At 39.5% G+C, this 22,421-nt stretch overlaps 1 protein-coding gene across 1 annotated transcript in view; it reads right to left on the bottom strand.

Moving 5' to 3' along the window:
- Window positions 1–22,421, bottom strand: part of LOC128504696 (matrix metalloproteinase-18-like) — a 91,381-nt gene that overhangs the window by 47,105 nt on the left and 21,855 nt on the right. The window contains exon 4 of the mRNA XM_053474865.1: window positions 20,401–20,635. Within this exon, the coding sequence (XP_053330840.1) occupies window positions 20,401–20,635 (235 nt within the window). The remainder of the gene's footprint in view (window positions 1–20,400; window positions 20,636–22,421) is intronic.

Genomic DNA, 22,421 nt, shown 5'->3' on the forward strand with positions numbered 1-22,421 from the left:
ATTCACTTGGCCAAAACCGAAAAAACAAAAAAAAAGTGTAAAATACTTTATTAAAAGTAACACACCAAAATTAGACAAAAAACATCAATAACAATATTAATATATATAATATATACCCAGGGGTTTTTGGTACCTCAAAGCCCAGAGCAATTTTGCCATTTTTGGGGTATGTCGGTTTAGCGATTATTCTCTGTTCCTGTGAATAGTGTATGCATGTAAACTATATATTGTTTTTTCAAGGAGAGATAGAGCTTTCGTTTGATACCATAGTTGGATGATTAGCAGAAAATTTAGAATGAGAAATTTAGTAAAAACTAGCGAAGATTAGAAAAATAAACTAATTTTTTTTTACATTTTCCCTCTGAATCCTCACAAAATTAGGTAAAGTGATGGAAAATCCCCTCCAAGTTTATCAATTCAGGTTTCCTGATTTCAGAAATACCTAATTTATATAGATTTTCCAGACTTTCCCAGCACCAGGGAGCATACTATTAGGTGTACAATTTTGTATAATTTTTATGCCTATGGCTTAACGGGTTTGGGGGTTGTGAACGGGGGCAGGAGGGTTATAATGGCTAGATGTTATGCTAGGGCAATGGGATGTAAGGTTTTTTTTAAGAATTTTTTTATTATCTTTTTTTATATATTTTTTTTTATTTTTTTTTATTTTAATTGTTTTAAATTTTTTTTTTTTTTTTTTTTTTTTACACAGTAATGGTAGGAGGTCCTCCTAGGGACCTCCTGAACATGCCAGTGATGTCACAGTGACATCACAGCTCACATTATAATTTTTTTTGTATTATTTATATTATTATTTTAATGATTTTTTTAATATTATTTTTTAAATGAATTAACTTTTTTTTTTTTCAGCTTTTCTCTTACAGGACGGGAGGGGGAGTGAGAGAGATGGTTTCTCCTGACGCGTGTGCAGCATCCAGAGGGCTTCCTGCCGCGTGTGCCCCATCCAGAGGGATTCCTGCCGCGTGTGCCCCATCCAGAGGGCTTCCTGCCGCGTGTGCCCCATCCAGAGGGCTTCTAGCCAAGAGACTATCAGTTTATGTTGTTGTACCATCATTTGCAATACAACTCTTATTAGCATCTTCTGTCTGTGATTTATTTCCTGCGCCTGTCTGCAACAACTCCATCCGCCGCTGCCGGCGAATGTCTCCACGATGCGCTTAGACAATCTCCCATGCCGGCAGGGGAGGCTGTCTGAGCGTATCAGACAGTAGGATGCAGGTCCCCTGCACCGCTGCGGGGGGATCTGTATCCTAACCCTGCTGCCTGCCCGGCGCTAGACCCCGAATATAGGCCGCACCCCCACTTAAAGACTTAAAGTGTGGGGGGGAAAAGTGCGGCCTATATTCGGGCAAATACGGTATATATTTTACCGTATTTGCTCGATTATAAGACGAGGTTTTTTCCAGAGCAAATGCTCTGAAAAATACCCCTCTTCTTATAATCAGGGTTGTCTTATAATCAGACCTCAAATAGGTCTGATTATAAGACTAAGATCCAGATCCCCCGCAGCGATGCAGGGGACCTGGATCCTCCTGTGTTAATCCCCCCAATTTACCGGTGCTTCTGAGTCCCCAGTGCTTAGTCCGGGCTGCGTGTAGAGCTCTACGCGATACAATTGCGTAGTGCTCTACACGCTTCCCGGACTAAGCACTGGGGACCCAGATGCAGGGGACCTGAATCCTCCTGTGTTAACCCCCCCACCAATTTACCGGTGCTTCTGAGTCCCTGGTGCTTAGTCCGGGCTGCGTGTAGAGCTCTACACGATACAATCGCGTAGAGCTCTACACAATACTATCGTGTGGAGCTCTACACGATACTATCGCGTAGAGCTCTACACGCTGCCCGGACTAAGCAGTGGGGACTCAGAAGCACCGGTAAGTTGGAGGGGGGCTTAATACAGGAGGATGCAGGGGACCTGGATCCTCCTGTGTTATGCCCCCCTCCAATTTACCGGTGCTTCTGAGTCCCCGGTGCTTAGTCCGGGCAGCGTGTAGAGCTGTACGCGATTCGCGTGGAGCTCTACATGCTGCCCGGACTAAGCACCGGGGGCTCAGATGCAGGGGACCTGGATCCTCCTGTGGTATGCGCCCCCCCAACTCAGAAGCACCGGTAAGTTTGGAGGAGGGAGAGGGAGTGTTAAATGGGGGGTGTAAGGCATTTCTGGAGGCAGAGTGCTCTGTGAAATGCCTTTTAACCCCTTTAATGCCACTCTGCCTCCTGAAATGCCTTTTACCTCCCTATATGCCACTCTGCCCCATAATATGCCTTTTAACCCCCTAAATGCCAAAGTAGCATATAGGGGTATAAGGTATTTCTGGAGGCAGAGTGGCACATAGGGGGTCAAAAGGCATATCATGGGGCACAGTGGCATATAGAGGGTTAAAAGGCGTATCATGTGGCACAGTGGCATTTATAGGGTTAAAAGGCATATCATGGGGCACAGTGGCATATATGGGGTATAAGGCATTTCTGGGGCAGAGTGGCAAGCCTGGGGGCAGATGTGCAAAACTTGGGGGGCAGGTTGAAAAAAAAAATGAAATAAAAACAAAATATTTTTCTCAATCAAAGCTTTTATTAACAAACAATTGTTCACATAGTTTACATGAACTAACATTTACTGGTAAAACTTTTTTCCTACAGGGTCGTCTTATATTCAGGCTTTTTCTTTTTTTCATAAGTTAATATTCAGATTTTGGGGGGTCATCTTATAATCAGGGTCGTCTTATAATCGAGCAAATACGGTATTTAATTACACACTGGATTTGTAGAATGTGGTCACGATCATAATTTTTAGCAATACATTTTTTTTTTGACTAAACTAATCAGTTTAGACTACTAAAAATCGTTTAGTACTCAGAATGGGATCATCTATATATATATTTCAAACATATAAAAGGGCTAGAAAAACAAACAAAAAGTTCAACATGGTATAGTAATATGAGGTTGGTAGTTATATATTATAATGTCTATATGACTAAATATGATTTATACAGAGAGATTAGTCGATTAAAGGATCTTTGTAGTCAGTACAAGCCAACAATAGGACTTATTACTCAACGTATAATGGTTCTGTTAAACGAGGGTTTAAAATTTTTTCTCATTATTTTTTTTTTTTTAATTTTTTGCTCCTTCCTCTCCTAAGCATAATATTGGGCTACATTCTCGGAGGGAAAATTGCCTCGTACTTTGTGTTATTATGCGACAAAGAAATTATGGGAAGGGTCACAGATCAAAACCCATTGCAAGTTTTTTTGTTATGTGTTTTATAAGTCTATTGCATTTGGTTATTTTTTATTCTTTTTTTGGTATGTGGTAATGTCAGTGGCAAAGGGACTCAGGGAGGTTAGTGGTCCGGAGAACAATGACTATGGTTAGATAGTTACAAAAGATCAATTGTCTATAAATTCCTTTTAAGAAATCAGGTAAATATTGGATTCCTTCAACAGACACACTGGAGTCAAATGGTTAATATTAATGGGGGGGGGGCAAACAATTCCTGACTATTACATATGCTTCAAATATTTAAAAAAAGAAGAAAGGCGTAGCTATGATATTTTCCAAAGATTTTAATTTAACCCCTTAACGACAATTGCCGGTCCTGGCACGACACAGAAAAGCATGTGCTTTACGACAATTGACGTGCCAGGACCGGCACGTCTTTAAACGGGTGCAGAAAGCGATCTACTTTCGCTTTCTGCACCCAAAAAGCGTTGCTGAATGCCTCGACCTCGAGGCATTCAGCAACGCCGCGATCGGCATGAAGGGGCCATCTCTGGCCCCTCCACGGGGCGTCAACATCCGCCATACTTTGTATGGCGGCGGACGCCCGTTTTAAAAGCGTTTAGGAGGCGATCAACGATCGCCTCCTAAACTTAAATGGTGTCGCTGGAATGCCTCAATCAGGAGGCATCCAGCGACACCAAACACTTACCTTTCGATGGGCTGTGACCGCTCCGGAGAGCGGTCACAGCCGCAGCTGCCCGTGATCTTCGCCATCAAGCAAGATGGGCACCGCCCTGCAAGAGATACAAACAAGTTTTAAAGTTCGCTAGATGGTCCAGACCATCTAGAGAACTCTGGCTCCACTTGCAGGTTGAATACAGGTACTGCATTCACCATGCAAGTCAATGGAGCCCAGCTTTCTAATCACAGTGTGATTAGTAAAAATAAATTAAAAAATAAAATAAAATTAATAATAATTAGAAAAAAATAGTAAAAAAACAGTAAAATGTAAAAATCATTTCCCACTGATGTCACTATCAGGGGAACCTCCAAGTTGAAAAAAAATGTTAAATTTGTTTTAAAAAAAAAGGCAAAAAAAAATAAAATATATATATAAAAAATATATTTTTGTGAGCAAGTCCTAAAATTTGCATATTAGCTTAAAACAATTCTCGCATGGAAATGCCCGTGGGGTGTCTACTTTTAAAAAATGTATGATTTGATGGGGTAAATTGAATTGGCCGGATTCAACAAGGTCCCAATTAACACCGGGGGAAGGATGGCCACACATCTAATTTCCAATTAGAAAAATGCACACGTACCAAATGTGGCCTTTTAGTTCCCCCAAAAAATGACAAACCCATGCATGTGGGGTATCACTGTACTCAGGAGATGTTGCTGAACACATATTGGGGTGTCGTGTGACAGCGGCATATACCAGGAGCTGTAAATTCATGCATAAAGTAGGTGTGTGTGGGAAAAATACACACACAAAAATACTAATGCAAACTTTGAAAAAATGCTGGTGGTAAAATGTGTGCATGCAAAGAGTTAAAATACCAGCATTTAAAATACCCTGGGGTGTCTAGTTTTCAAAAATATATGGTTTTGTTGGGCACACTGAAATGGCCCGGCTCAAAGATGTACCAAATAGGGCATGGGCAGTGGATCCCCAAATGCCAAAGTTCAACATTGAAAAATGTGCATGCCCCAAATGTGGCCCTTTTGCCCCCAAACAGCCAGGCAAAATCATTCATGTGGGGTATCACTGCGCTCAGGAGATGTTGCTGAACACATATTGGGGTGTTTTGTGATAGTGACATAAACGAGAACATTTTAATTCATACCTGAAGTAAAATGTGTGTGGCAAAACAAATGCAAAAAAATGACTACCATAAAGTTTGACACAGGCTGCTGGTAGAATAAGTGCATGGAAAGAGTTAAAATACCAGCATTTGAAATACCCTGGGCTGTCTAGTTTTTAAAAATATATGACTTGATGGGGTAAAATGCATTGGCCGGCTTCAAAGATACCCAAAATGGCACATGGGGGGAAGAATTACCAGATTTGGAAAAAATGGCTTTGAAATAGCAAAACGCTACCTGTACTTATTGCCCCATAATGGGTAGAAAAAAGCAAAAAAACATAAAAACATTGGGTATTTCCAAACTCAGGACAAATAGTAGAATCTATTTAGCAGGTTTTTTCATTACCTTTTATAGATGAGTAAAAGATTTTTCAACTAAAAGTTAGAAACAGTCATTTTTTTCTAAATTTTTCACCATATTTTATACTTTTTTTAATAGTAAATAATATGATACAATCAAAACAATGTCATCTAAAGAAAGCCCTTCTTGTCCTGAAAAAAACAATATCTAATGTGTGTGGGTTCAGTAAACGGGAAAGAAGAAAATTACAGCTAAACACAAGCAGCGCAGAAATGTTAAAAAGGCCATTGTCACGAAGGGTACAAAAAGTAAAATCAGCCTTTGTCACGAAGGGGTTAAAGATAGATCATCAAATATTACATCCAGAAGGCTGCTATATGATCTTGCTATGCAAAATCAATGATAAAAAATATACTTTAGTAAATATATATTTACTAGACTTGGGCGCTGGCCAACTCTTCGTGGGGGAAAAAATCTTTGTATTCCATGAATATTCGCCTGTTCCTGTCTTACGTTTTTCCGTTTTTTTTTTTTTTTAGAAGGGGTTAATACTGGGTTAACGCGGTACGGACTACGCTTTGGCGCCAGGAGCTTTAATGTCCATATGAGCAACGCCTGCAGGGCCTCCTCTGCCATCAACTAATGAAGTACACCTGTACTTCATTGGTTGATGACAGACGAGCCCCTGCTGACAACCAATAGGGTCGCTCGTAAAGACTTTTAAAATCCTTTCCCAGCAACTTGGCCCGCAGAAACCACTGGTCTCCCTGCTACAACAGTTAAAAGTCCGTATGAAAGACCACTAAAGTCGCTTGTACAGACCGTTAACTGTTATAGCAGGGAGACCAGTGGTCTCCGCAGCATCACAGTGGTTAACGGGAGCAGAAATCTGTAGGTTCCTGTCAGGAGTTAAAAAGGTTGATGCCAGGGGAGGACCCTGCAGGCGACCAATAGAGTCGTTCGCACGGCCCCTTAAACCCTGACGCCGAACCTACGGATTTCCGCTTCCGTCAACCCCTGTGATCCACGTGAGGCTGACCATGGATCCGGGGAGGAAAGCCCTCCCCGCAAGAAATCCCATCAAAGATCGCGGCATCAATATCGAGACATGTAGCAACACAACCCCCGTAATTCACAAGATTGCATCACCAAACTTGAATGAGTTCACAGAGGGTCTATCCAGACCCTCTTTAGAACTCTATAGTTCTTCCTGCAGGTTGAATGCAGGTACTGCATCCAACCATGCAAGGTCAATGGAGCCCAGCTCACTAATCGGTGTGATTAGAAAAAAAAAAATTCTTTATCTTCACAAACATTTCCGCATGGAAAGAGTTAAAATATTGGCATTATAAATGCCCATAGGGTGTCTAGTTTTAAAAAATGTATGATTTGATGGGGTAAATTGAATTGGCCAGGTTCAAAGATGTCCCATATATGGGACATGGGGGCAGTAGGACCAGATGTCTAAATGGCAAAAAATACACACCTCACAAAGGTGGCCTTTTTCCTCCCAAATAACCCAACTAACCCATGCATGTGGGGTATCACTGCACTCAGGAGATGTTACTGAACACATACTGTGGTGTTTTTTGACACAGACATATACCATAAGTACAACGTGTGTGGAAAAAAATTACAAAAAAAAATTTACTACCATAAAGTATGACAAAGGCTGGTGGTAAAATTAGTGCATTGAAAGGGTTAAAATACCAGCATTTCAAATACCTTGGGGTGTCTAGTTTTCAAAAATATTTGGTTTGATGGGGTAAATTGTATTGGCTGGCTTCCCCGAAATATGGATACCCGAAATAGGATATGTGGGCAGACTTTTTGACATGTCAAAATTCCAATCTGAAAAACGCACACCTCTCAAAAAGGGTGTTTTAGCCACCGAACAACATAACAAACCCACTGCGCTCAGGAGATGTTGCTGAACATATATTTTAGGCAGTGACATATACCAGGAGCTGTAAATTTATACCTGGAGTAAAATGTGTGTGAAAAAAAATACAAAATTGTTTTACTACCATAAAGTTTGACAAAGGCTGATGGTAGAACTAGAGCATGTAAATAGTTAAAATACCAGCATTTGATATACCTTGGGGTGTCTAGTTTTTAAAAATGTATGGTTTGACGGGGTGAATTTCATTGGTCAGCTTCAAAGATACCCTAAATAGCACATGGGGCAGAATGACCAGCTTTGGGGAAGAAATGGTTTTGAAATAGCAAAACGCTACTGGTACTTATTGCCCCATAACGTGCAGAAAAAAGCAAAAAAAAAACAAACAAAAAAAAAACATAAAAACATTGGGTATTTTTAAACTCAGGACAAATAGTAGAATCTATTTAGCAGGCTTTTTCATTAGTTTTTGCAGCTGAATAAAAGTTTTTTTTGTTTAAAAAGTAAGAAAAAGTAATTTTTTTAACAAAAAATCACCATATTTTCTCATTTTTTTTAATAGTAAATTAGATGATATGATAAAAATAATGGTATCTAAAGAAAGCCCTGTTTGTCCTCAAAATAACAATGTATAATATGTGTGGGAGCACGAAATGAGAAAGAAGAAAATCACAGCTAAACAGCAACACTGAAAAATGTTAAAAGAGTCATTGTCCCACAATATACTACGAGTAAGAAACAGTATTGTCATTAGGGAGTTAATAATTATATCTATATGCAGGGCCGGCCCAAGGCAAAATGCCGCCTGGGGCGAATTTTAAAATGCCGCCCCCCCCTTATCTACCCTTTCTCTCCCTCCGTCCCTGCCACCCCCCATTATCTATTTTTCCTCCCCCTCCCTATTATCTACCCTTGCCCCCCCCCTTGTACTTACCTTTCAGCAGTCCTGCGGCAAGTCTCCCTGTTCGGTCTCAGCATTACAAGCCGGCACCGAGACCGAACAGGGAGACTCGCCGCAGAGGGGGGAGAGATAGGGGCGCCGACAGCTTGGTAAGCGAAAACCACTCGGCGCCCCTTTCTCTGTTTTTCGATAAAAAAAAAAAAAAAAAAAAAAAAAAGGGCTTGGGGCGGCAAAGTGCTGCCTCTTCAAAAGTGCCGCCTGGAGCGGTTGCCCCACTTGGCTCCATTGTCGGGCCGGCCCTGTCTATATGACATCTGGAGGACTACACATCCTAATGAAAAAGATTACACACATCTATCAAGAGTTCACTATTCTTATTCTAGAAAAGACATGATTTGGGCATATGTAGATGACATCTATAACATAGAATCTTGCAAAATACTAGAAAACTCATGGTCGGATCATTGCATTATGCTAATTGCTTTTAAAGATGACTATCCTCTTAGATCAAGATCCACTTGGAAAAGGAATGATTATTTGTTAAGATCTCAACATAATATAGACTTGTTGAATGAAGCTATAGATTGTTTTTTTTGTCTGAGAATAAAGCTTCAGATACATCATTTTCACAATTGGTGCACATTTAAATCAGTAATCAGGGGACATCTTATCAAGCTGAATAGCAAACTAAAGAAGGTGAGGTTTTGAATTTGCAGAACTGTATGTTCGGTTTGATAAAATGTCCTCTGAAAATAAAATGAATCCAACTCAAGAAAGAACAAAAGAAAGATATCAAATTCAACAATTAATAAACCAGAAACTCATAGAGAAGACAACAACACAGTTAGAAAAGCTTAAACTTTAATGCTATACAAAAGGTAACAAAGTAGATAAACGCTTAACAGAAAAATTACAGAAAAAGAAAGTTGTAAACAGAATTACCAAAATAGTTGGAGGTGATGAGATTCGTATGACTCCAAAAAGCGTAGGCAAGATGTTTAATGACTACTATACAAAACTATATAACTTACCGCACTGTCCATCATATTGAAGAATACTTGATTAAAAGAGATATTCCGACAATTACAGAATCACGACGAGATAGACTGAATACCCCCATTACCGTTTTTGAAATAGATAGAGCCATTTCTGTTTTGGAAAACTATAAAACTCCAGGGCCCGACAGCTTTAGTAATATGTTCTATAAAGTATTCAGAAGAAAATTAAATATCCAGTTGATTTCTACATTTAATAACATACTACAGCGCTGCTGTATGCTGGTCACATCATGACATTTGGGGTGTGTCGGACACCCGCAATGTGGAGAGGGGAGCGAGGGCTGCCTGAGGGAGACCGTCCCTTCTGAAGCTTGCTTTGTCAGAGCTATGTGGGGGCTCATTTAAGCTCTGCTGCCCACCGTTTGCCGCCCTCAAGCCGCCCCGTTTGTTACAGCGTATTTACATTTAGTTGCTTACTTGAGTTCAGTGCAACTCGCCTTGATGAAACTATCTCTCTATCTATCAACATGTCTGCTAATGCACCTGCCGGGTGTTTGTACTGCCGATGCACACCTTTATAAAAGGTCTCAAGAAATATCGATCTAAAAGTTCTAAGTCTCGTCACTTTTGTTTTGAAGAGTTCTGGGTGCGGGATAAGCAACGCTGTATGTGGTTAGTATTTTAAGAGACTCCCTGAATTTTTTTAAATGGTTAAAAACTATTTCTTATGAGGCTTATGAGGCTTATTGAGCGAAGGGGAAAGAAAAGATTAAATTCATAATAATTATAATACTATTTACACCAATTTTTGGTTACATTTTCAATATTTATATATTTATTGGCTATCTTTTCTAACATGACGCCTAAAAGAGACAAGACAGATAAAGGAGACAAAAATGAAAAATCTAAAAACTCTAATAAATCAAGAAAACCTCCCCCAATAAGTGCCTACTACTCTCCAAAAAGCAAAATAAACACTTCAGTTCTTTCGGGGAAATCCTCTCCTTTGATTCTTTATACTTAAAAATTAAAGCTGACTTAGATCAAAACCCTTATAGACTACAAAGATGAAGTGACTCAGCTGAAATCTACAATTCTTTCACAAGGCAAGAAATTACATCCCTACATCTGAAGTTACATTTGAATTACAGATTCAAAATGAGACTCTGAAGTCTGAATTACTAAAACAAGACTTAAAACTGCCAGATTTGGAAGATAACTCACGCAGACGAAACCTTAAAATTTGTGGCATTCCTGAGGTTATTGATCTTGACTTTTATTTAATGGTGATGATTTCAATATATGTTGACCCTAAATGGTTAAGTCCATCAGGTATTGAGAGAGTCCATAGACTTCCCAAACCTGCTACTTTAGCTCAATCTACCTAGAGACGTCATTATGTCATAACAAGAGACAAATCCTTTGAGAACGGTAAAAGTTGCCCCTCTGAAACTGTTCTCTGATCTCTCTTGGACTACTAGACAATTTAGAAAGACATTTTTGGATTCCACCAATTGCTTACGAGAGAACAAGATTCCTTATACATGGAACTTATAGAACAAATTATAAGGGTTCTCCTGACCCCGTACAAGCTAAAGAAAAGCTTCTGGGATGGGACCTGCTGAAGTATTCACTATACTCAATTTTGTTTTTATTTATATATATATATATATATATATATTTTTTTTTTTTTTTTTACTTTTTTTACATTTTTGCATCAATTAACAATGCATGTCTTGGGGTTGATATTTACTTTGATGGGTATTTGATTTTTATTATATAATCAATGTATTTTCTTCCTAATCTCGGAAGGTGATAAGCCCGGGTAGAAAATATATAACAATAAACATTCACACTAGTGCTAGACTTAAATATTTTTTTTTTACATGTTTTTAGACTATTTTGAGATTATATATTTGAATTTATTGTGAATACTTGAGTAGGTTGTCCTACTAAGACACAGACTTATTCAGTATGTAGCAGCGGGGGTTGTCTGCGTCCATCGCGCAGACCTTCCCCGGCCTTAGGTATAGAAATGATTTTTAACCCTCTATACGCCACTCTGCCTCCTGAAGTGCCTTATACGTCCCTATATGCCACTCTACCCCATAATATGCCTTTTAACCCCCTAAATGCCAGAGTAGCATATAGGGGTATAAGGCAATTCTGGAGGCAGAGTGGCACATAGGGGATCAAAAGGCATATCATGGGGCACAGTGGCATATAGAGGGTTAAAAGGCATATCATGGGGCACAGTGGCATTTAGAGGGTTAAAAGGCATATCATGGGGCACAGTGGCATATAGGGGGTATAAGGCATTTCTGGGGCAAGCCTGGGAGCAGATGTGCATAACTGGGGGGGGCAGGTTGAAAAAAAAGGAAATAAAAACAAAATATTTTTCTCAATCATAGCTTTTATTAAAAAAAAAAATGTTCACATAGTTTACATGAAAAAACATTTACTGGTAAAACTTTTTTCCTATAGAGTCGTCTTATATTCAGGCTCTTTTTTTCATAAATAAATATTCAGATTTTGGGGGGGGGTCGTCTTATAATCAAGCAAATACGGTACTTAATACATTCCTCCCCCTGATGTTATATCGGTATATTGTTAATACCAGAACATGTTGGTCTTTTTAAGAGGTGACATATCTCTAATTGATTTTTGCTTTGAACACCTGACTAGATGCTCTACTAGATATAAACTTGAACTCGAGAGACTTATTAAAGGTGAAGGTTTCCCCAACACTGTATTAAATATGAACGCTAATAGTAAAACAATATAAAAAGTGAAGGAATGTGTTTTTTTCCCCTCATCTTTAACCCGGCATAATTATTTAACTTGCTTGCTCTGGCACATCACGTCTAAACTTTATATTTTTTGATTTTGGGAAATCTGTTCTACTAGATATAAACTTGAACTCAATAGACTTATTAATGGTGAAGGTTTTCCCCAACACTTTATTAACCCCTTAAGGACCAGGCTGTTTTTTACTTTTTGTACCCTTTGGGACCAAGGCTGTTTTAACACTTTTGCAGTGCTCATGTTTAGATTTACTTTTCTCCTCACTTATTTAGTGTACCCACACAAGTTATATGTTATATAAGTTATATGTTGTTTTTTCAGGACAAGAAGGGCTTTCTTCAGATACATATCATATTATCTAATCATATTATCTAATTTCCTATAAAACAAAATACAATTTTATGACTTTTACCCAAAATTACTTTTACTCATCCAAAAAAGCTAATGAAAAAAACTGCTAAATAGATTCTACTATTTATCTGGGGTTAAGAAATACCCAATGTTTTTTTGCCTTTTTCTGCAAGTTATTGAGCAATAAGTACAAGTAGCATTTTGCTATTTGAAAACTATTTATTTTTCCAAAGCTGGTCATTCTGCCCCATATGCTATTTCGAGTATCTTTGAAGCTGGCTAATTCAATTTACCCCATCAAACCATATATTTTTGAAAACTAGACACCGCAAGGTATTTCAAATGCTAGTATTTTTACCCTTTCCACACATCATATTCTATCACCAGCCTTTACCAAAGTTTGTGGTAGTAATTTTTTTGCATTTTTTTCACACAAATTGTACTTCAGGTATACATTTATAGCTCCAGGTATTTGTCAAACACCCCCCCACTATGTTTTTCCCCCATATTGTTTTAATTATTTTTTAAATATTTTACTAATCACATAGTAATTAGAAAGCTGGGCTCAACTGACTTGCATGGTTGAATGGAGTACCTGTAGTCAACCTGCAAGTGAAGCCAGAGTTCTCTAGAGGGTCGGGAGACCCTCTGGTGAACTTTTCCAACTTAGTTATTTTTTGTAACGGACGCGCCGCCATCTTGCGACTGGCAAAATCACTCTCAGTAGTGGTTGTGGCCGCCCCCCGGAGCGGTCACAGCACATCCTGGAGAGAGTGTTCGGTGTCGCTGAATGCCTTGTGATCAGAGTTTTCTTTTCCAACTGTGAAAATATTTCCTTTTTTTTCCTAATTTCCCCCACATGTTTAGATATTTTAGATATTACTTAATATTACTTAGATATTACTTAATGATGGTTTATATTTATAATTATTATTTCAAAAGAAAGCCCTACTTGTGCTGAAAAAAACAATATATGAATTGTGTGGGTGCACTAATTGAGAAGAGAAAATTTACAGTTGAAGTAAGACTTGGCAAAAACACAAAAACGGCTCCAGTCTTTTAGCGCACCATTAGTAACAAAAACCCGGTCCTGAACGGGTTAATATTCTTTGTTACATCTCGTCACGCCGACACAAAATTTCCCTGCTGGTTCAGGGATTTCTTTTCCATACCTATGTTGGGCAAAATCATTTCCCCAAATGGTGTGGATTGTATGCTTGCTTTTTATGTTGTGAATATATGTTGTTTTTTTTCAGTTTTTCTGGGCTATATGGCTGGAGATGAGATGAGATGAGACTGGCCAGGGAGGTTTAGGATACCCTGACCTGTTTAATCTATACAACGCTTCTCGAATTGCACAAAACCGCCACCTGCTTGGTATAACATCGAGAGACATAATTGTAATAACCATGAACCCTTTCTATTATTTTGGCTTCCACAATCACACTTTAGGAAACTAAATATCCCAAGCCTAATTATAAAATATATTATGCACTCATATTATAAGATAAAAAAAAAACACTTTCTAAGGAACACTCCTTCCCATTCCCCTGTAGAGGTATTATCCTTGCTTCTCCCAGACCTTTCACTGACTAACTGAAAATTAGCAGGCATTAACACGATTGGGGATCTTTTTAGGTAAATCAATTTTTATTGTTTTAACATGTCAAACGAAGAAGGGTACAGAAAGAAAAGGGTTAAGAGGGAGAGCAACATCAGAGTTGACGATCCAGCATGATACAGTACGGTATGATACATACAGCTATTGTGTGACCGATGGTGGACACGAACATAGGTCATTGTTGTGATCATTACAGGGGGGATATAACGTTCTGCAGTGCACCATGGTCTGCCTGGCGTTACAACATTACAATTCGATACACTACAGTCAACCACGATGATACATAACCAATAGGAACAGGTAGTGTCATAAAATGAAAATGTCGCGGGCCGCGAATCTGCATGGAGCGCCAGCGTCCAAGTTAATACAGAGTGGTGCAGTACATACCGGTGCAATGTGATACAGAACGAGCCCAACCATCAGTCACAGGCGCAATGATAAAGTGAGGGTACAACATTCTGTGGAGCACTGCGATTCATGAGGTGAAAGGACTAGATCCAGCGGATTACGTTGCAGGAAAGAAGAAGAAAAAAAAAAAAAAAAAAAGGAGGGGGGGAGGAAGGGGAGGGGAGGGCAAGGGAAACACATCAGGTGAGGTTATGGGGGATAGACAATGAAGTCAAGAAGGTAGGTGGGAACGATCCAAGCGCAATCGGATGCGTTCAGGGTTGTGTGAGAAGAGCCCGCAGCGAGGCGGACGACAGGTAAGACAGCCAGCTCGCCCATACACCCGTGTACTTGTCCATTTTATCATTAGACATATGAATGAGCTCCTCCATGACTCGTATCTCCTCTACGCGGGATACCCAAAGGCGCAGGGAAGGGGCCTCTGTGCGTTTCCAGAATAATGGAATTAAGCTACGGGCCGCATTAAGAAGATAACGCAGCACTGTAGTTTTAACCAGGGTCCGTGAGGGCCCACCGTGCAGAAGAAGAGCAAGGCACGGGGAGAGCGGAATCAGCTGACCCACCACTTCCCCTGAGCCTCGAAATACGCCTTGCCAGAATGGTTGGAGACTGCTGCAGCCCCACCAAAGATGTAGGTAAGTACCGGGTTCCGCGCCGCATCTCCAGCAGGAGGGATCACTGCCGGGCAAGAACCTAGCAAGAGTCACAGGGGTCCTATACCACATCGTCAACAGTTTGTAGGCTGTCTCCTGCATGCTGGTTGCTATTGAGCATTTATGTGCCAATGCGCAAACCCCATCCCATTGTGGTTCAGTCAGAGTCTCACCCAGGGCGGCCGGGGGGGGGATCTTTTTATACAAAACTCTTTAATTCCATTTCCCTTCTTGTCTGAGAAATATGGGCTATCCTCGAGAGAAATGTTTCAATAAACAATGGGAAAGAGATCTTGAACTTATTCCATTAGAAAACTGGCAAAATGCTTGGCAGTCTACCACAAAAGTGGTTCACTGTATAAACTTACAAGAACATTTCTACAAACATATGCATAGATGGTACTTGGTCCCAGCGCGTTTTAATAAAGTTTCTTTTTTCATATAGCTTTACTAATGCTAGGAAAATATGACCAACTTTTGCGTATTAATGTTTTACTAGCCTTCAAAATATTGTTAGCTAAATATTGGAGAAAACAGGAACTTCCTTCCTGGACATAGATTAAGGACCAAATAGATTTTCACGCTAGATCCGATAAATATTTTTATTATAACATCAATGATGAAAAATATGGCAAAATCTGGTCACAGATAATGGCCCCCAGTTTGTTTCACAAGACTTTCAGAATTTTTTAAATTAAAATGGAATTCATCATCATCAGATGGCACCCTATCATCCTGCCACAAATGGACAAGCAGAGAGATTTTTCCAAAAAACATTTTACCATTTTTATAACAACATAGAGTTACTCCACACCCCACCACAGGAGTTGCACCTGCTCCGCTACTGTTTGGCAGGAAGATCCGTACAAAGCCAGATTTAATCACACCAGATGTCACAGAAACAGTCTGCATCATGCAAGATAAAATGAGAGTGGGAAAACCTTTGAGAACATATACTGACGGAGACTTGGTATGGTATAGGTTTTATCTTAAAAATGAAAGATGGGCACCAGGAGTAGTTGACCGGGTTAACGGCTCAAAGATGTATGTGATAACCACTCAATCAAGTGTGTAACGAAGTCATGTGAATCAGTTCCGACCAAGGTATAAAACATAAGAACGTGCAATGTGGAACTGGTTCATGTCAGTGAAATCAACTGTTGAGCCACCCCACAATACTTGAACACTGCAGCTACTATGGACACAAAATAGACAGCATCAGAAAAAACAAACATGGGCCACAAGGAGTTGATTTATGTCAGTGGAGTTAACTTTTGATACGCCCAACAATATCTGAACACTGTGATTGCAGTAACACATGGACACAAAATAGTCTGTATTGAAATGGTCAACTACGGGTCACATATAACTGGTTCATGTCAGATGAGCTGCCCCACAATATCTGAACACTGACTGTAGTAAAATATTATGGACACAAAATAGACGACATAGGATTTGACAAATACGGGTAACCTGAAGTGTAGTCAACTGTTGAGCTGTCCTGCAGTATCTTAACACTCTGATTGCAGTAACATATTATGGATGCAAATGGACTGTATTGCAATTGACAAACATGGGATCCATGGAGCTGGCTCATTCCTTATGAAGGTCCTAATCTCATCCTTCTAAAAGACCTCTAGTTCAACAGCAGATTTGTAGAAACATCTAAAAATGAACAGTACTGACTTTGATAGTGTAAGGATTCTGCACCTTGTAAGTAATGCAACAACATACCATTAACCTACTTCTTAACCTCAGTGAGACCCTTTACTATTTTGACTAAAGAACTGTGTGGCTCCCTATTTGAATTCTGCTTTGCCTTGTGTACGGTGAGGTTTTGGCCTGGATTCTCTGTTAGGGGACTTCAAAAGTGTACTGTTTGAATTTGGTATTTACTGTCTTGATAACCGTTTTTCCACTGACCAGGACTGTCACACTTCCCCTGAACTCTTCCCTCCACAACTCTCTTTTCCCCTTTCTCTTCCTATCTCTTTCTGTGACTCTCTTCTACTCTTCAATTTTCATTTCTCTGCCGGGAACCACCGGACCCCTCTGGCCTTCATGGAGAATTATATGGAAGCCCCCACAAGCACTATGCTCCAAGGAAAGAGAGGCAAAACCTTGGTTGCAAAAGCACCTTCCCAGAAGATACAAGTGGCTCCTGGTCCAATGCCTGGAGAAGATACCTGAGATAAGACCCCTGCTGTGCAAAAACCTCAGGACATAATTTACATTATTATCTCCCATACTGGACATCAAGTTTGCAAACATGACATACTCCATTGATAATATGCTGGTGATGTTGGGTAATCAAAACCAATGGATTACAAGTCACTTCCAGATTAGAGATTCTGATACCTCATTCTTCAAAAAAAAACAAAAAAACAATCACATGAGGACACCATTGCTACACTCTTAAACCGCATAGAAGACTAAGAGAATCATAGGAGAAGAAACAATATATGATTAATCAGAGTGCCAGAGTTGGTCAAGGGTTTCACACTACAAAATCTAGTTTCCGTATGGTTGCCGCAGACACTTAACCTTCATACCCCAACCAACTCCATATTTGTGGAACGTGTCCACAGAATTGGTCCAGACCCAAAAACATCACAAGCAAGACCCAGATCTGTATTTTTTGGTGTGTTGAACTATGCTGACAAAGTAAAGCTTCTCTAAGTTTATCGCAAATCCTCAACACTCTCAACACTCTGTTACCAGAAACATAAAAAATAACCAGATAAAGCCACAATCTTATTACCTAGTACTGCCCAATCTCAATGGAAGGCGCTCTACTCATACATCGTAGCCCATGCATCATAGTCAGCTTTGACACTGGCAAGCATTTGACCGGTATTACCGTATTTAACTTTTTAAAAAAAATATAGTTTGTCCCCATTTTTCTGAAGGTATTTCCTGCTTTATATCAAATGTAACAACTTAAACTCAGCTTCTTTCCCACTTGAAAGGGGCACAAGGTGAAAGGTGTCCTCTTGCCCCCTCCTTTTTAACCTGGCAATTGAGTTGCTTATTTGTATTCTGGGACAATCACCTGAATTTCAAGAGATAAAAAGAGGCACAACGGAATAAAAACGGAAGCATTTGCAGGTGACTTGTTGCTCTTTATGTCACAGCCAAAACCTCTATCACTTTTTTTAATCACAAACCCTACCACTTTCCATAGGGCCTATCAACCCACACAAAACGGAGGCACTGGCCATATTCCCTTAGGCAAGGAGGGGCTGGGATCATCTTTTCCCGTCTAAATGGACTGCATCCTCCAGTTTGAAGTATCTGGGCCTACAACTCCCATTTAACCTAATCCACCTCTGTAAATTAAATATTACTCCATTGTTAGTAAGATTAGAGGAGGAGTTTAAGGCATGGTCAAAATGTACTCTCTCTCTTTCAAGATAACATTTCCAGATTTTTGTACCCTCTCCAGATGTTGCTAATTGTAATGAAAAAAAAAGTTATAGTCCATCCTAATCAAATTCTAAAAAAAATGCATTTGGCAAAATAAAAAACAATGCATTTCCCTTCATAAGTTCTGAATGGGGGGCCTAAATATTCCTAAATAGACCAAAATCCTCTTTGACATGCAACCATAGAACTTGGCAAATGGCTAGGAAGTGGATGCGCCTAAACTCTTAGTACTCTTACTTCCTACAATTAACACAATCCATCATCTCAACATGGTAAATCACATGCAACATTTAGCGCAGACGTTCACCGGCTGCCCGTACTAGACACCAAGGAGTCTGGAGCACGGAGGGTAAGTCTGGGAGGAGGGGTGCAGAGTGGCATTTAGGTGGTATAAGGCATATCTGGGGGGCATAAGGCATATCTGGAGGGAATAAGGCATATCAGGGGGGCAGAGTTGCATATAGGGGGTTATAAGACCAAGATAAACTTATATGGTTCAGATGGTGTCAAGCATGTGTGGCGGCAACCAGGTGAGGAGTACAAAGACAAGTGTGTCTTGCCTACAGTCAAGATGGTGGTGTGAGTGTCATGGTCTGGGCCTGCATGAGTGCTGTCGGCACTGGGGAGCTCCAGTTCATTGAGGGAACCATGAATGCCAACATGTACTGTGACATACTGAAGCAGAACATGATCCCCTTCCTTCGGAGACTGGGCCGCAGGGCAGTATTACCCTGCTGTTCAGCTTTTTCAATTGGTAAAAAAAAGCTGATCTTACACATCCTGGTCGCTGTTTGGGGGTTTATAGCAAACTACCTAAATTAATGAATTACCTCTTTTATTCCTAGTGGATATTCTGCCCCACAATGCTTCTGACATACAGAATCCTTAATAGGAGACACACAGACGCACTTGAAATTAAAGCATTAAGAGTTAAGCCTGAGACACAAGAAATGGCCTCGCCCCCATGTATTTACCCATGACTCATGTAAATATTGTGTTCACGGTATATGTCTAGTCTACCTAGCAAAACTTTGGATGACTCTCAAATCCAGTCCAGAAATATGGAAGACCTTCTCCGGATACATTTTAAGAAGACAAAAATATATATAATGTTTTTTTTTGGTTTTTTTTGCATACCTTTATAATTATTTCCTTTATCACTTAAATTATAGATGGGCCCCCATTAATCTTTATAATAAGGGTCCCTGTCAACGAGGGCCCATTTTGTTTCATTTAGTCATATCACAGGAAATGTAGTCACTTTAATTGTTTTTTAATTTAGTGCCCAAGTATGTAGCTTTGCCTTGAGTGAATTTCCTCGTTTGATTCAAATGTCTGTCCTTCAGCTTAGCTACACATTTTGATAATCCTTCTGTTATGAAGAACTGTGTCTATTTTTACTTTGTGTCAAGCTTGGCTTTTATATAATCACATGTATCTCTGTATCCCTCCGTTTATGTCGACTTGTGCTTGTCCATTATGGTATAAAGCCACTGCTCAAGAACCTCCTATATCTTAGGTATCCTGCATGCAAAAACATACAGTCTATCTGTTGGGGAACCATCTTAGGCCTCATCCAGGGCAGTGTCAGCAAGCCACAAACCTCTGTATGGTAAATAGGATTACTGGGGAGATTTGCAACCAGCCCATTGAGCAGCAGTGAACCATGGAACATAAAATAGGATGATCTGCTTTTGGTCTGTATATGCCACTACCCATGTGTGGTAAGCAAGAAAGTCCTGACATCAAAGGGGGGGGCAACTGAAAAGAAATTTGTTCATAAAATCAGTATGTTCATATTTCTGTATATTATTTTTATTATCATTATTTTGGAAATCTTTATAGAATTGACAACCAATGAAAAAATACTAAAGCAGCAATTACCTTCTGGTTAAACCAGAAGGTAACTGAATTTGAGATATTACCTTTCTTTTCATTGATTGTCCATTTCTCATCATTATCCAGGTGTAGATCTCCATCTATGTCCCTCTTACTTTTACCAAATGGTGGCATGAATGCATGACCCAGAACACGGCCTGGACCATCAAAGGCATTTTTGGTTCCATCATTATGTAGACCAGCGACAAAGAACATATCGATATCTGCTGTTTGGTTGATACCCACTTCAATGAAGTTCAGAGATGACACATTCTCCCAAACCTAAAATGAGCCAGAATTATATGTTGAGTGTATTCAGAAAAAATCACTACATCCATCCTTCACATACATATTCCAGCATAACCTATAGGAAGTGTAATCACAAATAAAAACATAAAACATAAACAATGAAAATTCATGTAATGACAATAGAATGTCCTTTATTTCCAGTGGAAAAGAGTATCAACTAATTAACCCTATAGGAGACAACCCAGCCCTTTTCCCTTCAGTGTTCTTTTTCCATGTAGGAGGAGTCTGGAAGTAGGATTTCAGTGACACAACACCCCATGGCTCTTGAAGTAAAACCTGCTGCTACATGGATGGTAAGGTTCTTCCTCACGTTTAGTTAGTAAGTTCTGTGTGCACAGAACACTTGAGGAATAGTTTGTAACTACTGCAGTCTGTAATTTTCCTCATCAATGAGGGCACTGGTGGTTAGTGGAACTGGTGTGCAAGTGTGTGGGGATCATATCATTACGTTGGTAGATTTGCTGTCATTGTATTACGTTACAATCATGAAATTTAAAAAAAGCTACACTTTTCATTAATTGGCTATAAGATAATAACAGTAGCATTGAAAATGCCAATTTCCACCACCAGGTCACTAATTAAGAAGTTCCAGTCAACTGGAAATGTTATTAATCAACCTGGAAGATAAAGCACTATGAAGAGGACCAAAGCTCAAGAACTGCAAAAGTTGCATCTTGGGGTCAGAAAATTTCCCAAACTTCAATCAGACATCACCTACATCTCCACAAGTTGTTTGGAAGGGTTTCAATCCTCTACTCTCATCCACAAACCTGACATTCATAGAGAGGTAGCATATGGAGAAAAAAAAAAACTTCATGCCCACTGTTTACCCTTGACAACAATTGACATGCCACACATGTCATGGAAAAACATCACATTGGTGACAAATGACATGCCTGGCACGTCATGGCCTTAAATAGCTGTAGAAAGTGATCTTTGAGTGCTTTCCTCTCCCAAACAACCATCCAGCTCAGCTTCACAACGTGCTTAGTAAAATAAATTAAAAAAAGTAAAAAAAAAAAAGTTAATTTTAATGAGCTGGTCCTAAAATTTGCGTTATATCTTCACAAAAACCCTCACATGGAAAGTTAAAATACTGGCATTTGAAATGTATGATTTGCTGAGGCACATTGAATTGTCTGGGTTCAAAGATAAAGACTGTTGGTAAAATGTGTACATGGAAAGAGTTAAAATACCAGCATTTGAAATACACTGGGGTATCTGATTTTCAAAAATATATGATATGATGGGGTACATTGAATTGGCCAGCTTCAAAGCTCTCCCAAATAGGACATGGGACAGAATTTTCAACATGGTGAAAAATGTGCACCTCCCAAATGTGGCACTTTAGCCCTCAAACAACCTAATATGGCATCACTGTACTGAGGAAATGTTGCTAAACACATATTGGGGTGTTGTTTGACAGTAACATATACCAGAAGCTGTAAATTCATACCTGAAGTAAAATGTGTGTGGAAAAAAATGCAAAAAATTACTACCACAATCTTGACAGAGTTTGAAATACCCTGTGGTATCTAGGTTTCAAGCACATATGGTTTGATAAGGTAAATTGAACTGACCGGCTTCAAAGATGTACATGGGGGCAGAATTTTAAACATATCAAAATTAAATAAAATTGCACATGTCTCAAATGTGTCCTTTTCCCTCCAACAACCAGACCCCCACCAATGCATGAGGGGTATCACTGTACTCAGGAGATGTTGCTGAAGCATACTGGGGTGTTTGGCAGTGACATTAA

This window comes from Spea bombifrons, chromosome 9 (genome assembly GCF_027358695.1).
Source record: "Spea bombifrons isolate aSpeBom1 chromosome 9, aSpeBom1.2.pri, whole genome shotgun sequence".
In the NCBI taxonomy this organism is placed as follows: domain Eukaryota; kingdom Metazoa; phylum Chordata; class Amphibia; order Anura; family Pelobatidae; genus Spea; species Spea bombifrons.